This window comes from Protopterus annectens, chromosome 16.part0, assembly GCF_019279795.1.
Source record: "Protopterus annectens isolate FY-2018-M chromosome 16.part0, PAN1.0, whole genome shotgun sequence".
Classification (NCBI taxonomy): Eukaryota; Metazoa; Chordata; order Ceratodontiformes; family Protopteridae; genus Protopterus; species Protopterus annectens.
This window is the reverse complement of record NC_056750.1, coordinates 319,763,899-319,783,832: the sequence shown is the minus strand read 5'-3', so window position 1 is coordinate 319,783,832 and position 19,934 is coordinate 319,763,899. Positions and strand designations below refer to the sequence as shown.

At 40.4% G+C, this 19,934-nt stretch overlaps 1 protein-coding gene across 1 annotated transcript in view; it reads left to right on the top strand.

Annotated features, from left to right (window-relative positions):
• Positions 1-16,605: 16,605 nt before the first annotated feature.
• Positions 16,606-19,934, top strand: part of UBAC1 (UBA domain containing 1) — a 256,346-nt gene continuing 253,017 nt past the window's right edge. The window contains exon 1 of the mRNA XM_044058118.1: positions 16,606-17,103. Coding sequence (XP_043914053.1) covers positions 16,966-17,103 — 138 coding nt within the window. The 5' untranslated portion in view covers positions 16,606-16,965. The remainder of the gene's footprint in view (positions 17,104-19,934) is intronic.

Here is a 19,934-nt window from a genome sequence, read left to right as displayed (position 1 = left end):
TAATCAGCTATAAGGCTTGATGTCATTTTAACTCATGGCAACTTTCAGGCATTTTTTGAATTAATGTGTATTGTTGCTTCTTTTTTTTAACTAATTTAACAACATAAAGCAAATGCGTTCATGCTTGCACATGACTTCAAGTTAAAAACAGTGCAATTTAGCAGTATATTACTTGAAGAATTTGTATGAAGGTTTTCTCTTTTAAGAATCGATTGGGTTAATTAATTAAGGTTTTAATACATTGATTGTTAGCGTTTTTCTATATAAAGAATGTTAATTGATTTTTATCTTGTTTCAGTCTGATGAAGGTGAGGCACTGATCCACACCGAAAGCGCTTACTAATAAATGCAAGTTTCTTTTATTTTATTGTCAGGCTACAACTCATACCATACATTTCGGCCACGAAACCCAGACTGAAATATAAAAGGCGAGGGAGTATCCATATTCATCAAGGATACCCACACCTCTAGGTTAGTGGCACAGCATGATGCTTCAGAGATCAGCCATGTACAACTAACAACGGGCAAAACTGCTATTCAAATTATAGCTTGCTACAGATTACCCACCATGTTTCAGGACCCCCACTCCACATTCCTGGAAACACTGGGAAATATAAAGGTCCTGGCAAACACCCTGATATTGGGTGATTTCAATTACCCAAACATTAACAAGTACAAACTCGCTTGCCCAACATTTCCTAGAATTTATAATCTCAAACACCCTGGATCAGCTGGTCAATACCCCCACCAGAGGTGACAACATATTGGACCTGGTCATCACCAACATGGGCGACCGGTGTTCCACACCGGAGGTAACCCCTTGCTGGTTAGATCTGACCATAAACTAATCAGTCTGGATATCGACATTCCACCACCACCTCTGGTCAAAGATACCACCGTGAAAAACTTTTCAAAAGCAAACTTCACGTTACTTAAGACTGAGGTGGGAAGTTTCAAAGCTCCCATGCTAAAAGATAACGTTGTCCAAGCTGCAAAATCCTTTACTAATGCACTCTATGGGTACCTACAAAAATGCATGGATCATGCTATCCCAAACAAAATGAAACTCACTCCTCCAAGAAAAAGAAACCAGTTTGGTGGACCCCTGCCATAAACAAGCTATACAACAGAAGGAGGAAACTAGTACAGAAAAAGTAAAATCCCAAGAAGGGAAGACATCCCTGATCAGTATCAGCAAGAAACTACATTCCCCCATAAAATCATCCAAGGCTAGCTTCGAAAGAAAAATTGCCATGGACTCCAAAGATAACCACAAGGCATTCTTTAGCTATGTCAAGAATCTAAGTGGCTATTCTCAGATCTACTCAGAGTTAGTGCAGAATGGCACAAAATACACTGAACCAGCCAATATAGCCAACATCCTGGCAGACAGGTTCAGTGCAAACTTCACCCCCTTCTCACCCCCAAAAGAGCCCATAACTATAACAGAAGAATGTAGTGCCCCTGAAATCACATACACTCAGGTTAAAACAGCCCTCTCCAAAGCCAAAAACACAGCATCAATGGGACCAGATGGTGTCCCAGGCTGTGTCCTACATGAGCTCAAAGATGAACTAACCCTGCACCTAAAAACACTGTTTAAACATAGCCTCTCCACAGACTAAGTGCCCACAGAGTGGCGCACGGCAACGGTTATTCTGCTTCACAAAGGTGGAGCCACAACAGACCCCGAGAACTATTGCCCTATAAGCCTGACTAACTTGGTCTGCAAAGCTATGGAGCGCATCATCATGGATCTCATTAACAGAGACATTGGGAACCTCCAAACACTGGACCCTATCCAGTTTGGCTTTGTTAAGGGCAGATCATGCCTCCTAAACCTGGTGGACTTCTTTGAGACAGTTACCAAGGCTAAAGATGAGGGAAAGGTGGTCCCCACAGCCTACCTAGACCTTGAAAAGGCCTCTGACACCATTCCCCACTCAGGTATTATAGACAAGCTCACCAACCTGAACATAAACCCCTACATCATGAGATAGGTTGCCAACTGGCTCATGGACAGAACCCATATGGTAAGAGTTATGGGAACTAGGTCTGACTCTAAACCGGTTACAAGTGGCGTTCCCCAGGGCTCAGTCCTAGGACCCCTCCTGTTCGGCATATACTTCTCAGAGGTACAGGCAAGCACAAGAGGACTATGGCTGACCAAGTTCTCAGACAACTGCAAACTAAGGGTTATAATTGACTCTCTGGCTGACATAGACATCCTCCAAAAGGGTCTCACTGAGACAGATACCTGGTGTCAAAACTATGGCCTCAAGCTAAATGCCAATAAGTGCATAGTCATCCCCTTTGGAAAAAACAAAGTACTCACAAATTACCACATAGGTGGTAGCCCCCTAAATACGGAAGACGTAATAAGGGATCTGGTGACCCAAGTAGGTAGTAACCTCTCCTTTGATAATCACATTGCCAAAGTGGTTAGAAAATCCTTCTATGTGGCCCACCTAATCACAAAAGGGTTTGCATCCAGATCAAAAGAGGTCATTGGGCCCCTCTACGCATCACTCATCAGACCCATCATAGATCACAATGCCCCATTTGGGATGTACATTACAAGACACCTGCAACAACTGGAAAGACCACAGAAGTACCTCACCAAGAGGATCACTGGCCTCAAGCAGATGCCCTATGCAGCTCGACCAAAGAAACTCCATCTGTACTCGGTTGCATACCGCCTACTCAGAGGTGATCTCTGCCTGACATACAAGGCCATGTCCAACCCAGAATCGATGGACATGCTCCACCTAAAGAAAACCATATCCCCTCGAGCCATACACTCCAGGGATCTAAACCTCACCACAACAATAAATAGGATGTTCTGGAGGGATAGATTCCTGTCCCAGAGACTTCCTATGCTCTGGAACAAGATTCCAATCTACATTTGGCTGAGCTCCTCGCTAACCATCTTCAAGAGAAACCTTGACAAGTGGATGAGAAACAGGAAGTTTACCCCAGGGATCACTTCAATGGGTCTGCTGGACAGAGGCACAGGGAACTAATCTAAGGTGGCGGCAAAAGCCAACACATTTTGGGTAGGTTATAAATGCCTTCGGGCACATAGCCTAGCACCTACCTATGAACCTATAACCTCAGCGGGTGGGAAAGAACAAGCAACTACATGTACATTTCTCTGTTTTCTTTCCCTTTATCAAAAAGCTTAAAATGTGATATGTACGATGATCTAAAGAAACAAAGCTGACAAATTCTTAAAAGAGGAATTACATACCTCTCAAGGGTATCTCCTTATGAGGAGTTCCTCATTTTGAGTCCATTTTTCTCGCGGTGCCATATTTAAAGGATCTGCTACATATTCATGAAGATTTTTAGCTGATACCAATGGTAAATACTTAGATCTCAAATGAATCAGGGACAAACTTCATCAGAATTATGCACATATATATAAATAATCAGGGAGACATTTTAAAATGTTAGTATCATTAACTTAAGATGTTGGCAGAATAAGAGTCTGTGAATTTAATATACATTTTCTGAAGTAAAAGTCTACCACCTTTCTCCAAAAGTCACCACTTTTACATGGGATTAAAAGTGACAGAGTTAATATGTAAGGAAAAATCGAATACAGTTGAGAGGTATGCACCGAATCATTTGAATCCTTCAAAACAATGTTTTATACGTATACATTACCATATTTTGACAATTCTATTTCTTAAATGAAGTTGTTAGTGTTAGAAAAATATGCATTTAAATATATGTGAAATGCTAGTTTAAAAGCAAAGTAGTATGTAATACATTTTATTCTATTAATGATATAACAAAAAGACTGAATTCATGTGTAATTGCAAGTAGTTTTGAAACTGCAGTGTGGCTTGTAGCAAGTTGACCTCTGACCCTGGAAGCTGCCAGCTCAGCTAGTTTTAATGTTTATGCTTTTCACAAGTGATTATCTGCTGGGTCGGGAAATTAAATATGTAAAATAATGAAATCTTCTGCTCTTTCCTGCTGGGATGATTTGGCCTTGTGTATGTGTTACTAAGATAACATGCAGCTGTTGGGAAAGTGTTACAGGGAACAAAGAAGTGTATTAAAAGACTGAATCTGCTATTGTATTTGGACTAGTTTGAAGCCTTGAAGAAGTAACTTTACAGAAAGACATTATGTCTGACCAGGTGGATAGCAAGGCCGTATTGTTACCAGAGGAAAACTTTTTTAGAATATACAGCATCAGCATAAATCAATGAATAGAACAGTGTAAGCTAGAGTGATGTAGATGCCCTGTGACATACCACGTCAGTAAGGTGGGCACAGCTTGAATGTAAAGACTATATAAAATTGTATACTTCCTGTTTCATGTCAGACAAAATTCTGTACTTGTCGTTTTGCCTCCTGGTGTACACTAGTAAACTTTTGAACCTGAACCTCCTGTGTATTGAACTCTTGATTTTATTTAACAGTTTGGTCCTTCTTAGCAGGAAATCCCTCAGACAGCTGCAGATCAGAGTCTACTGGTGGTCGAATACTGCACAGGAGAAGTTACCGAAACGGTTCTTCTTGGGTGAAAAGACCTCCGACTGAATTGTCGTTTAAAGAGGCTGGCCACTTTCTGATCTGTGGCTGAAGAGCGGATCCTGGACGGCTCAATACTGGAGGCTCAGGTAGGAAGATTTTGCCTTTTTTTCTGTTTTAGATCAGGGACTAGGTTACAGTAAATATTATTGTCAAGATTTGTTATGCAGATCAGGGACAAAAGGAATTACTGTATATTTGGTCATAGATCAGGGTAACAGAATAAGGTAGGCAGTTATTCTAGATAAACTGTGAAAAGGAACTGAAAACTTGATATCACGTGATAAGAAGGGTTACGTAACATTTTCTTTTACCATGGGAAATCAGTGCACTAAAACATTGCGAGATCCACCCCTAACCAAAGACGCAAAATACATGCAATCACAACGTTCTGATAATGTTAGGTATTATACAAAATGGGTTAACAAATATGAATTTGATGGTAAATTAGATAAAACTTCACTGGTTAAACTCATTAAGCAACTTAAATCCGATGCGGGAGGTCAGGCAAAAAAGCAACGCCAATTAGGCATTCCTCAGGCAGACACAGGTGGATTGAGGAAGCAAATCATAGAGAACAGAAGATTAAAAATTCAAAAACATTATTCTTAGACAAAGAAGATAATAACTTAGTAATAGCAACAGCTCCTCCTCCTCCCTTGCTCCCTCCTTTTTCAGGATATGAAGTGAGTGGACAGGCTGGTCCGCCTCCGTGTTATCCTGAGGTCTCAACAAGACCACAACCGTTTGTTAGAGATCCTATTGAAACTAGGTCCCGAGCACGAAAAATACATGGGGACGCAGAATCATATCAAATAGAGAGAAACCTACAGGATGAGAGTGAGGAAGAAATATGTCCACTTATAGAGGTCCCAAATCCTCAGGCAGGACAGGCAGGGCAGGACCCAACACTCTTAGTATATAGACCATGGACACCGGAGGGATATCCGGAAAGCTACTGAGGGAATCCCCCATCTGAAAGTTAATTTTACGAAATTTTTAGAAGATTTACAAGGCATGAGGTTGAGTTACCACTTGAATGGGGAAGAAGTAGAAAAAGTAGTAAGACAAATTATAGGTTCAGACTGGCACATGATTTGTGGCACCTGGAATCCTCGTAATGCAGAGCTTAAACCACTCCCACATAGTGACGCAGAATTAGACAACAGAGTGAAAGGTCTTACAGACCGAATCTCTGAGAAGTGGAAACCTAGAGCAGATTGGACTTGCATTAACCAATGCATACAACAGGAAAATGAAACAATTGATGGGTACTATGCTAGATTATTGGAATGTTTTAATAATCATAGCGGAATGACAGTTCCTGAAAATCAAGTGAATGATTCCTCATATGAACAACAATTAAAAAATGCATTTTTGAAAGGTTGCATTGCACCTATCAGTAGCTTCATTATGAAGCATATGATAGACCATCAAACAGGTAGGCTACAAGCCTTACTTGGATATGCTAGACATGCTGAAAGACATTTTAATAGCAAGAAGAAAAAGAAGGCGCAAGTCTTCACTGCTGAAGACGGAGCTGAAGTATTTGTGTTACAGTCAGGTAAAAAGGGCAAGAAAAATGCCCAGGGAAACAAACAGTCTGACAAACGATCAGAAGATTTTGAGGAAAGGAAAAAGAGAGGTGAGTGCTTTAAGTGTGGAAAAAAGGGACATTTAGTGAGGAATTGTAAACAGAACAAAAAGGTGATTACAGAAGACAAGGGAGATGAGGACTGACTATATGATAGTGAAGATACATCATGCAAAAGTCAGAAATCATCAGGGGAAGTTAATAAACAGAAGACAAATATAAATGTGATAGAAGGAATAGAGGAAGTGCAAGTAGATATGGAAGATGAAGAAAGTGAAATTTTGGATTTAGCATTATTGAGCTTAGAGCTCTACTTAGCAGATACGAAACCGGAAGTTACACTTCTGGTGGAGGGAAGGGAAGTCAACTTCCTGTGTGACTCAGGAGCGTCACGGACTCTGATACACCCCTCCAAGTTACCAGAACATTCTGAATCACCTGATTATATACTAGTGAAAGCTGCAAATGGACAGCTATACAGGGAACCTCTTTCCCATGATATAGCAATAACTGACCCTGTTTCAGATATGACCCAAAGAAGTAAAATTGTTGTTTCTGCAAAGTGTCCAGTGAACCTATTGGGTAGGGACCTTATGCAGATATTTGGCATAGCAGTAGTTCCGACTGTGCAGGGTATGGAAGCACAGAGGCAAATGGATACTTTTGTAGTGCGATCGGAGGGTGAAACATTTTACTGGTACAGCCAGGACCTAGTTACGACTGGTCCAGGGGCAGTAACCGAGGAACTGATGAATGTAGCCATCAGTAAAGCCCCCTCCCTCGACACTGATTGACAGCATTTGTTACACTGTACTCTGTACTACTGTACTACGCCAGGACCTGATAGAGAGTATGAGCAAGAATTGTTCAGAAATTGCGCAACTAGATTGGTTTTACGTACCTTGTATTGGGATACTAAGGGGAACAGTGTAGTCAGCTGTTCATTACCTCAAGAATTCCTTGCATTATATAGGTCAAATCAATTACCACATGTCAGCTTGACAAAGAACAAAAATGTAAAATGGGCAGACTTAGGAGAAAAGGTAACAAGATGGGAGAAACAGACTGACTTAGAATTGTCAGAACAGGGAATACAGAAACAAAAGTTGAATTGGTTGACACAGACACATCCGGCTGTACACTTGCAATCTAGCGAGGACAGCTGATTAGCATTTTTATTAGAAGAAGAAGAAAAAGCCTTAAGTAAAATACCAACGACTCTTTGGTCAAGAGGCAAGTCAGATGTAGGACTTATTCGAACAGCAGGACCAGTTACAATTACACCAAAGTCGGCATTTAGGCTACAGAAAAGACAATACCCCTTGAGAAAAGATGCAGAAATAGGAATCAAGCCTATAATAGCAGCATTACTCAAAGAAGTTTGGTAGAATCTCCTGATTCACCATGTAATACACCCCCATTTCCTGATAAAAAAGCAAACGGGGAATGGCGGATGGTTCAAGATTTACAAGCTGTGAACAATGCAGTGATACCCAGAGCACCCACGGTGCCAGACCCACATACTTTGTTAAACGATTTAAAACCGCAACAAAAATATTTCTCTGTGGTAGATATCAGTAATGCTTTCTTTTCGATACCTATACATCCTGATAGTCAATATTGGTTTGCATTTACGTTTCAAGGTAAAAGGTATACTTATACTCGACTACCACAGGGATATTGTGAGAGCCCAACAATATTTGCACAAGAAATGGCTAGCAACCTGGCAGGGTTTACCCCACCAGGAGGTAGTCAAATTCTACTTTATGTAGATGACATCTTGCTAGCAGCCCCCACCCAGCAGCAATGCAGGGAGGATACTGTAGGGTTATTGAAATTTTTAGCAACACAAGGACACAAAGTAAATAAAAGTAAGTTACAACTTTGGAAAAAGCAAGTTAGATACCTAGGATATGTGATATCCAGTGAAGGTAGGATATTAGACGAGGATAGAAAAACAGCAATTTTGCAAGCACCCAAACCAGCAACCAAGAAGGAAATGATGTCTTTCTTGGGGAAAACTAATTTTTGTCGGAGTTGGATACCAAATTATGCTTTGGAATCTGCTCCACTGACTGACTTGATATATAAGACAGCAATGGCAGCACAAGATATTTTACAATGGACACCTGAAGCAGAAACGGCTTTCTGCAGGTTGAAGCAGTTGATAGCTTCTTCATTTGTTTTAGGACTCCCAAATTATCACAAACGATTCTTTCAGACCATAGATTGCAAGCAAGGATATATGACGTCAGTGCTGACGCAACAACATGGGGATAAACAACGCCCCATAGCCTATTATTCATCACAGTTAGACCCAGTGGCACAATCTTTGCCTCACTGTGTACAAGCGGTAGTTGCAGCTGCAATGGCAGTACAGGTTTCGGCCTCAGTGGTGTTGTTCCACCCTCTCACATTGAGAGTGCCTCATGCAGTCGCAATAATTTTACTGCAAGAAAAAGTAGCATATCTCTCTCTCCTGCTAGACATCTTTCATGTATGACTATACTGCTGAGCCAACCTCATATGACAATTGAATGATATACGACATTAAATCCATCAACATTACTTCCGACTCCTGCGGATGGCACACTGCACAGCTGCCTGCAAGAGATTGAACAGTTAACCTTGCCTAGACAAGATCTCACAGATATGCCCTTGGATGATGCCGTGGTGTCACCCCTGGGATTCCGGATATTGGCTAAGGCTCTTGCCACCCCCATAGTGCCTTTTTTAGGCAAAGCTCAAATTCTAAACCTACCACCCTAGAAAACAAAAATGGGAAGAAATTGAGGGTAATGCTGCTCAATGCCAGAAGTCTAAATCTCAAAATGCACGCACTCGAGGCCCTTCTCAGTATGGAGAACATCGATGTCCGTGCTGTAACTGAAACCTGGTTCAAGGCTCCTGAGAGCACCCCGGCACTATTAGGTTTTACCTCATATCATGCGTTCCGGCCCCAAAACCCGGACCACTCCACAAAAGGAGGGGGTGTATCCATATTCATAAAGGATACTCACACCTCCAGGTTGGTGGCAACGCATGAAGCTTCGAAACCATCCAGGTGCAACTAACCATAGGCAAAACTGCTCTACAAATTGTAGCATGCTACAGGCCACCCTCTCAAACTCAGGAACCCCACACAGCCTTCCTGAAGACACTGGAGGGTATAAATGTATCTCCAAACACCATCATATTGGGTGACTTCAACTACCGAAATATAGACTGGGAACATTACTCAAGCCCTAACTTTCTAGCCCAACGGTTCCTGGAGGTCATAAATTCAAATGCCATGGAACAGCTAGTCACTGTTCCCACGAGAGGAGAAAATATACTAGATCTCATTGTCACAAACATGGGGACAAAATGCTCCACACCGGAAGTATATCCCTCATTGGTGAGATCTGATCATAAACTAATCTCACTGGAAATCCACATACCCCCCCCACCCCCAACAAAAAGACCATAGTGTAGAACTTCTAAAGCAAACTTCACACTACTCAAGACTGGTGAGGTATCCTTCAAGGCCCCTGAGTCAGAGGAAACCACAACCCAAGCTGCGGAAGCCCTTACAAATGCCTTCTATGAACACCTCCAGGACTGCATGGATCAGGCAATCCCAAATAAAACCAAGACTCTTTCCACAAAGGGCAAACGTCCAGTCTGGTGGACCCCAGCCATTAACAAACTTTACAATAAGAGGAGAAAGCTATTACATGATAGAACAAAATCCATAAAAGGAAACTCACCCCTGATCATTATTAGTAAAAATACGAGCACTCATAAAATCAACTAAGGCCAATTTTGAGAGAAAATTGCCATGGATTCAAAGGACAATCATAAGGCCTTTTCCAGCTATGTTAGGAACCTGGGTGGAAACTCACAGATATGCTCAGAATTAGTCCAAAATGATACAAAAATCACTGAACCCACAGACATTGCCAACATACTGGCAGACAGGTTCAGTGCAAACTTCACCCTCTCCCCTAAAGGAGAGATAACTATCCCAGCCGAGTGTAGCCTCCCGGACATCTCAAATGCGCAGGTGAAAGCTGCTCTCTAAAGCTAAAAACACAGCATCAATGGGACCGGATGGTGTCCCGGCTGTGTGCTACGAGCTAAATGAGGAATTAAACCCGCACATAAGGCAGCTGTTTAATCTCAGCCTTACCACAGGATACGTGCCCAAGGAGTGGCGTCACGGCAACTGTGGTCCCACTCCACAAAGGTGGCGCCTCTACGGACCCTGGTAATTACCGCCCATAAGCAACAAGTCTAGTCTGCAAAGCTATGGAGAGGATCATAATGGAGCTCATAAACAAAGATATAGGGACTTGCAGACATTGGACCCGACCCAGTTTGGCTTTGTCAAGGGAAGATCATGCCTTTTGAACTTGGTCGACTTCTTGAAATAGTCACCAAGGCCATTGATGAGGAAAGGCAGTCCATACAGCCTACCTTGACCTTGCAAAGGCTTTCGACACAATACCCCACTCGGGTATTGTAGAAAACTTACCAGCTTAAATGTAAACTCATATGTCACAAGATGGGTTGCAAACTGGCTTAAGGACAGAACCCACAGGGTTAGAGTTGCTGGCGCTGTGTCAGACTCCAAGCCGGTCACAAGTGGTGTCCCACAGGGCTCGGTCCTTGGCCCCTATTGTTTGGCATCTACTTCTCAGAAGTACAGGCCAACATGGGAGGACTTTGGCTGACAAAGTTTGCAGATGACTGCAAACTGGCCATAGTGGAAAGTGCATCGGACACGGATATCCTTCAGAAGGGACTCACGGAAACAGATAGCTGGTGCCAGAGCCATGGCCTGAAGTTAAACGCCAAAAATGTATAGTCATACCCTTTGGGAAAAACAAGGTAACCCCAAGCTACCATATAGGTGGCAATCCACTAAGCACAGAAGAGGTTATCAGGGACCTGGGGACCCAGGTTGACAGTGGCCTTTCTTTTGACACTCACATTGCTAAAGTGGTTAGAAAGACCTTCTACATTGCCCACCTGATCATGAAGGATTCACATCCAGATCTAGTGAGGTCATTGTTCCCCTGTACTCTTCACTTATCAGACCAATGATCGAGTACAATGCCCCATTCGGGATGTATCTCACCCGACATCTGCAGCAATTGGAGAGACCCCAAAGTTCCTCACCAAAAGGATAAAGGACTCCAAAATCTGTCATATGCTGCCAGATTGAAGAAACTCCAGCTCTATTCAGTCGCATACCGTCTGCTCAGAGGTGACATGTGCCTGACATACAAGGCCATGTCCAACCCGGAATTAATGGACATGCTCCACCTCAAAAATCCAAATCCACCAAAACCACTAGAGCAAGCGACTTAAACCTTAGCACGGATATAAATAGGACGTGCTGGAGGGATAGATTTATCACTCAGAGACTCCCTATGCTGTGGAATAAAATCCCGGTCCATGTGAGGCAGAGCACCTCGCTGACTCTGTTCAAGAGAAATCTAGACCTGTGGATGGGAGATCGAGGTTTACCCGAATCATCTCTGGGTCACTGCTGGACAGAGGCACAACAAACTAATGGGCACAGTATTTTTTCATATAAGGGGTGGCGTAAGCCACAATAATTTGGGCTAGGCTTATAAATGCCTTAGGGCAGATAGCCTAGTATAAACCTATGAACCTATGAACCTATGAACCTATTAAGTAGACGGCGCATGCAGAAGGAGCCCTACAGGAAAGAATCTAGTGGGGTATGCAGTAGTTACAGACACTGAAATTTTAGAAGCCCAGTCCTTACCACATAACTTATCTGCACAAGCAGCAGAATTGATACCTTTGACACGAGCATGTACTTTAGCAAAAGACAAATGTGTAAACATATATACTGATAGTCAGTATGCTTTCTCTACAGTACATGTATTTGTGCAACAATGGAAGAATAGAGGAATGATAACATCTAGTGGAAAACCAATTAATCATGCACAATTTATTTTGGAATTATTAGAATCTATTCAGTTACCTACCAAAGTAGCTATTTGCAAATGTATAGCTCATACAAAACAACAGGATAGAATTTCGAAAGGCAATGCAAGAGCTGATGCAGCTGCAAAGCAAGCGGCCTCAGACTCAGAAACTTTACTTTTGAATGAAGAATTACAACCCTCTGAGATTTTAGATTTAGACATGTTGAAAACAATGCAGATGCTTACTACAAAAGCAGAAAAACAAAAATGAGAAAAACAAGGCACAATTCTTGAAAATGGACTGTACATTTCCAAAGAAAAAAAACGATATTGGCATCTAATTTATTTAGATATGTAGCTTTGTTGAGCCATGGGCAGTGCCATGTCTCAACAGGGGGGATGGTACAGTTAGTAAACCGAATATTCCAAACATATGGATTCACAAACTACACAAAAAAATTTTGTGCAGCTTGTCATACTTGTAACAAGCATCATGCACAAGGGGCATTTAAACCTAAGCAAGGAAGTTTTTCTATACCACCGTATCCGTTCCATACTATTTGTATGAATTTCATAGAATTAAATGTGTGAAGGGAAAAAATATTGTTTAGTCATTGTAGATATGTTTTCTAAATGGGTAGAAGCTTTTCCAACTAAAAATCTGGATGCAGCAACAGTGGCGAAAGCCCTGATAAAAGAAGTAATCCCTAGGTTTGGCATTCCGGAAAGGATTTATAGTGACAATGGCACACATTTCATCAATCAGACAATTCAGCAACTTGGAAGATTTTTTGGAATCTCCTTGAAAAACCATTGTGCCTACCACCCACAGTCAGCAGGACTGGTGGAAAGGTACAATGGAACCCTTAAAAGTAAACTTAGGAAGTTAGTTGAAGAGACCCAAAAGAATTGGATACACTGTCTGCCTTTAGCACTGCTGAGTATGAGAACGGTTCCAAATGTGAAGGGTTTGACTCCCTTTGAAATGGTTTTTGGGAGAGCATATTATGTGCCCCAGTGGAAAGCTCTCATGCCCACAGAACAAGAGGCTGACAGTTCATTAGCTAGTTATATGAGGAAACTGTTAACAAATAAATCTGTTTTGCAGTTTAACTCTTTTTTAGATAAGGAACAGACCAGACCGGTGGAAGCAGTTTTGGATCCCGGAACGTGGGTGTGGCTGAAAGTGACGAAGAGGAAGAATTGGGCAAGTCCAAAGTGGGAAGGACCGTACCAGGTACTGTTGGCAACGCCTACTGCAGTCAGAGTGGCTGAGAGGACGTCCTGGGTTCATTTGACACACTGCAAACTGGTAAAGTACTTTCAACTTGATAAAAACTTTGTGACTGATATACAACAAAGGCAAAATGGCCAAGAACAAAGCGAATAGAAATTTAGATCAACCCCAGAGATGTTGCATAATCATTTTGTTGAGTATACATTTATTGACTATAATTGTGACAATTTTCCTCTTGTTATGGTTTTTCCTTCACTCAACCACACAAGTGAAAGTGGGAAGGGGTGACGAAACGTCTATAGACTGGCATCCAAATTTTAACACATACCTAGCTATGAAGCGTGTATATGCAGAGACTATGAACATTTCGAATTGCTGGGTTTGTACAGCTATATCAACAGCATATGGAGGACTGATAATGTCCGCTGTCCCTTTGGGGATAAATGAGACTTGGGAGAATTTACTTTTTGATACAGGAACTGTGAAATCACAGGACAAAATAGCTTTATTTTTACCTGTCACACAAAAGGGAATTGTATGTTTTTACAAAAATGACACTCTCCAGGTGGGCTGGAGCAATTGTAATATAACAATATCTTATCGGTGTTATATTAAGACTAGTAATGGCAATATTCTTTGCAATACTAATTATGACTCATATTTGAACTCAATGAAAACAACCATGAATGAAATTTGCAAGAATCCTGTTTTATTTAAACAATTGTCAGTTATAGACCAGAAAATGTTTCATGCAGGGTTAATGCTTATTAGTACTAAAGTAGAAAACTGTTATTTTATTTGTGGGAAAAAGGCATATAAATGGCTACCTGAGAACTGGTCCGGCAGTTGTTTTTTGGGTTATCTGGCTCCGGCAATAAGACATACTGCAGAATTACCTTTGGGAAAGATACAAAACGTGAGAGAAGCAGCTCGGAAACCTGGAGGTCCAGTCGAGAAACCTGTAAATCCAGTAGGATGGATCGAAGCTGGCTGGAAAGACCATAATAACGTAAAGAACAAAAGCAAATTGACTCATATGGATTTGAGTGACAGTGTTATATCTTGGGCAGGAATATTCCCAGCATATGGAGCAGTCAAATCGATCTGGGAGCTGAGGAAGCTGTCGAAACTTCTCGAAGTAATGAGTAATGCAACTTTCTCTGTCCTAGAACTGGTGACTGATGAACTGAATGCAATGAGAACTGTTGTGCTACAAAATCGAATGGCTCTTGACTTCACCCTAATGGCGAGAGGTGGTACGTGTGCGCTTATCAAAGAAGAATGCTGTGCATACATACCAGACAATAGGCATGAAATTAACAACCACCTAGAGGTAATTCAGCAAGTATCAGTCATGACTGAACCAGGCCCAAACCCACTGACGGACTTTTTCCAGAATCTATTCGGGGGGGTGGGGTTACATCCTAATGAATATTCTGATTGCTATTTGTGTGGGTATACTCCTAATAGGAGCATGTGTTTGTTGTGGAATTCCCTGCATGAAAAGAGTAATCAAAGATTTTATTGATGTATCTGTTACTGAAACTTTGTACCAAGATATCGAAATTGAAAAATTGATCTCAGATTAAACTTTTTCCGAAGTATAGATCGAATGACTCACCTAGCTGAAAATCCTTAGTGGAAGAGGTTAGGAGACAAAATGACATCATGCATACTTCAAAATAGAATAAAAAGAATTAATAGGAGGGAACATATTAGAAAAATATGCATTTAAATATATGTGAAATGCTAGTTTAAAAGCAAAGTAGTATGTAATGCATTTTATTCTATTAATGATATAACAAAAAGGCTGAATTCATGTGTAATTGCAAGTAGTTTTGAAACTGCAGTGTGGCTTGTAGCAAGTTGACCTCTGACCCTGGCAGCTGCCAGCTCAGCTAGTTTTAATGTTTATGCTTTTCACAAGTGATTATCTGCTGGGTCAGGAAATTAAATATGTGAAATAATGAAATCTGCTCTTTCCTGCTGGGATGATTTGGCCTTGTGTATGTGTTACTAAGATAACATGCAGCTGTTGGGAGAGTGTTACAGGGAACAAAGAAGTGTATTAAAAGACTGAATCTGCTATTGTATTCGGACTAGTTTGAAGCCTTGAAGAAGTAACTTTACAGAAAGACATTATGTCTTGGTTAGCAAGGCCGTATTGTTACCAGAGGAAAACTTTTTTAAAATATACAGCATCAGCATAAATCAATGAATAGAACATTGTAAGCTAGAGTGATGTAGATGCCCTGTGACATACCACATCAGTAAGGTGGGCACAGCTTGAATGTAAAGACTATATAAAATTGTATACTTCCTGTTTCATGTCAGACAAAATTCTGTACTTGTACGTTTTTTGCCTCCTGGTGAACACTAGTAAACTTTTGAACCTGAACCTCCTGTGTATTGAACTCTTGATTTTATTTAACAGTTAGTATTTCGTGTTTTGCCCTTTTGTTCCACATTATGACAGGCAGTACTCCGTATTTTGGAGATGTCAGGTTGAGAGCTATAAGGTACTGTTAAGGTTTTATTCAAACCTGAAATGCTCTGACGAATTAAAAAAAAAGATGAAAATGCACATAAGAAAGCGTGCTAAAGCATGCATTTGTATACATGATAGCGTTAGGATAAGAACATACTCTGGGAAAAAGTAAACGTTAGGTTTAGGGGTAGTTGCACTTAATCTTAACCAAAGCAGTATAACATTACTGCTATGCACATTTGCGAAAGAAGAGGTATGTTTACTGTTACAAGCATTTATTTTCAAGAGAACCAATCACAAGTGAAGAAGCGGATACCACCAATTCAGCAACTAACACTGCGCATGCCTCAAACCAACAACGTTACGTCACAGCAGCACTTATGTAAGAAACTTTATAGTAGAATGCACTTTAATTATGTCTGCAAAGTTTTCTTCATTATAACTGATATCACACTTGCACTCATACATCTGAGTTGGCCCTTATTTTGACTTAGATTTTAACTCTGCTCCTCTTAATCCTAACTAACGTTAGTGACTTTTGGAGAAAAAATAATTTACTTAATAAATTATAACAATTACGACAGTTATAGACTTCTTGGCAATATTTCTGTTTAGGACGTACACTTGTAAACATTCGTTACGTGATAAACTGAAAACTGCCGTCGTTCCTTTAAGAGGGAGGAAACATCAAAGGACTGTCTCTGACAGATGGGGCGGTACAACAGAAAATGATCCGCCTTGTAAGACAGCTCCAGAGTTTGATATCGCCGTCTTCTTTACTTCAGAAGATGAATATTAATTCATATTTCTTAAGTTAATAGCACTAATATATATTTTTAAAAGTGTCCCTGATTCAATTGTTGAGCGCTACGCTTGCATTTGTCCATCCAAACAGTTCGGGTTACTCAAACTTTAATTCCTTTTACAGTTAGAGAGCCGAACTAGCTTTCCCACAATCCATTGCACATTATTTTCCGGGAGCATGGGTGAAACGTGATCTGACAAGAGCAGCTGGCAATTACTATGAGGCAGTAGTCCTATAACTTCAAGACTTGTAAAAAGCACTAGTTTAGTTGTGTCAGAGTAATAAAATATGACAGAAAAAGGAGTGATTGTTACTTAGTCATCGTTGTTTATTTAGTGGAAAGCCAGAATGTTTGTGCAGGAGGAGAAGATATTTGCAGGGAGACTTCTGAGGGTCCATGTCTGCACTATGGAAGGGGCAGAGTGGCTGGAGGAGGTATCTGAGGATCTTACCATAGAAAAACTCAAGGAAAAGTGCTTGAAACACGTAAGCAAGAATTAAATAACTCAAAATTCAGTGTCTGGGAGAGTGTCGTTCAATATTTTCCTTTAGGGGACTGCAGTAATGTTTCTGTAGCAGCATTTAGTAGGCCTCTGGTAATATTAATAGCAAGTGGCAATTGTAATGGTCTTAATTTTATTTATTATATTTTGTGGCAGTTTTTAGAGAAAGCTCTGGTCATTTCGATATAGTTAAACACTTTTATACAGGCAAATGTACGTGTACGAAAGAATGACAGCACTGTTAATAAGAGTTCTTACTAGCAATTAATCTTTTAGAAGGTAGATCTGAAGCATATCCCGAAGCGCCGATTATTATTCGTTTGTTTGCATGTAGAGCGGTAGATTTTATTTAGTGAAAGTGTATACCTCCATAAAGTTCATCTGAAATTTGATATGCTTTTTCTTGCTAGCAGGCTTAGCCTCCCTACTTTATTTAGTGAAACTGCAACATCTCTTCAGGGTCTGTCGTCAGAATTGTAAGACAACTTGAGGCAACAGCAATTTTCTGCATCTGTCCAAAATGTATATTTAAAAATAACGTCACTCATCCTGCATTCACTCAACCATTGTTGTGCTTAAAATGTATGTTAACCCTGGGTACCAAATTCTTATTTTGTGTGATAGTGACTGTGCTGTGGTGCAGTTGACGCGTCCACTGTTCTTTTCCAGAAACGTACAAGTGATCCAAGGATCCATAAATGTTTTCTTATGCAGTCACTGACACGGAATGGATGTACTTAAAATAGCAGAGGCAAGCTGGGCATGTCTTTTGAAAAATGTTTTGCTGAACTGTACTCTAAAACTTTGGTTAAATACACTGTGCTCCTGCGTTCATATTATAATGATTATGACATTGTTACAAGGATTATGAGTTCGTAGAAATAATTTTGAGTTTATAGTAGCAGTACCGTATCCACTGTTATTTTATTGGGGAAAAAAACCTTAACGAAGAAGATAAATGTTACTTAATGTGCTTGCGTGTTAAGTATTCTCTGTTAACTCTGTACTTTTTAATTAAGGATCTTATGATTTATTCATTTTTAAATGATGGGTTTTATGACTTATTGTATTTAGTTGCGGTATATTGTAGACTGTGTTTAATACAGGCAATGATTGGGTGTAGCTAGATGGACATTGGAGAGTGAGTTGGACTGTGCAGACATTTTAGCGTTGCTGTGGAGCATTCATAGTTGACCTCTGGTCACACTGTAGGAAGCTGAAGAAGTGCTGCCATTTAACTTCTTCAGTGGCTTAACAGGATGAGTACTGGACTTTTACAGTGCAGTAAAACTGAATACCACAAGGTATACACCAAGAGGAGAGGCACATTTTTTTCTTCTGCTGTGGAGGAAAAGCTTGGCATTGAGTTTGGTACTAGGCATTAATTTTCATGCCATATTTGGCAAGCTAATTATTTTGCTTATGTGACAGAACTGTATTTTAAGTTTTGTATTCTGATAGCTATGATAATGACAACCATCACCCTTTATTTAAAAAAAAAATACATTGTGCTTTGGATTGTATAGTTCATTGCTTGTTAGGTTGATAGATGTCAACACATGTGTAAAAGCAGTTCTCATACCCTGCTTTCTGTTTTTTTATCTTAAAATGGAATTGGTTGGCTATATTATTTTTACCGGGAATTATGTTACATAGGTTTTAATACCCTGACTGGCAGTCAAAAGCATATGCTTTCAAAGTTTCTACTGTTTTCATTCCTTGGCAATCAAAGCACATATACTAAGGTAGTAATAGAGCAATGTATTTAAGCTTAACATGCCTAAAAATAAAAGCAGTTGAATCGCGTGTACAACAAAGCAGAATGAAAAGCTTATGTGATATTACCTTTTTCTGAATATTTTTCCACTTTGCTTTCTGCTGACACAACTTAAGCTAGTAGAAAATGCCAATTTTGGTAAATGTAGAATGTTAGAGATCATTTCCTGAAGATAGAATATACAGAAATTATTTGTGAAAAGTGAGCGAGTGCTATTCATTTGTGGGTCAGTCTACCAAACATTTTAACTTTTGGAGTGGTGTATGCCCATGCCTAACAACATTTATACGTATCTTAGCCACCCACGGGAGTGAACATTATCTCAAGGTGATGGTCACTGTTGATGTAACAGTCCAGTAAAACTGAATACCATAAGGGAACGGAGCTGGAGCTTTTGCAGGGGGTTAAAAACTAACAGTAAGTTAAGTTGGCCTTACTTCAACGCCAAACGTTGGGTTTGGATCCAGATATCTCAAACTTAGGTGTTCATCCTGCTGTCTGACTTTGGAAGACTGTCCTTTGTGGGTGCAGGGATATTCTCCCCTGACTGGGTGACAGTAAGTGTTTGTGCTAGAAAACAAGAGTGGCCCCATTTGTAAAGGGGGTTGATGCTGATGTATACGTGTACACACACTTGTATGTAATGTGTTTGTGCACAGATTTCTGTGTCTTGCTAGGCTCTTTCAGTTGAATTTTCTGCATTTGCTTGAGGATGTTTGCTTTCTTGCATATTATAGATGTACATGTCAGAGGCTGACTTTGCTGCTGAGGGAGGGGTGGTAAATGCCGTAGTAGCAGTATTGTATGCAACATTGTTGTTTGGGTCATTGCGAGCATGGAGTAAGTGAGGAAGTCATTGGTTTCATTGATGCTGATTTGTTTGGAATGTGATCATTAAATCTGTGTTAGAAGCATGTTGCTGCTTTATTTTTTTATTTATTTTATTTTTTTTTTGTGATTAATGTTTTTCCCTGTAGTCCAAAAGGCAAGTGGTATTGTAGTTGGGTATATTTGGAATCGTAGGGTATAGTTGGCAG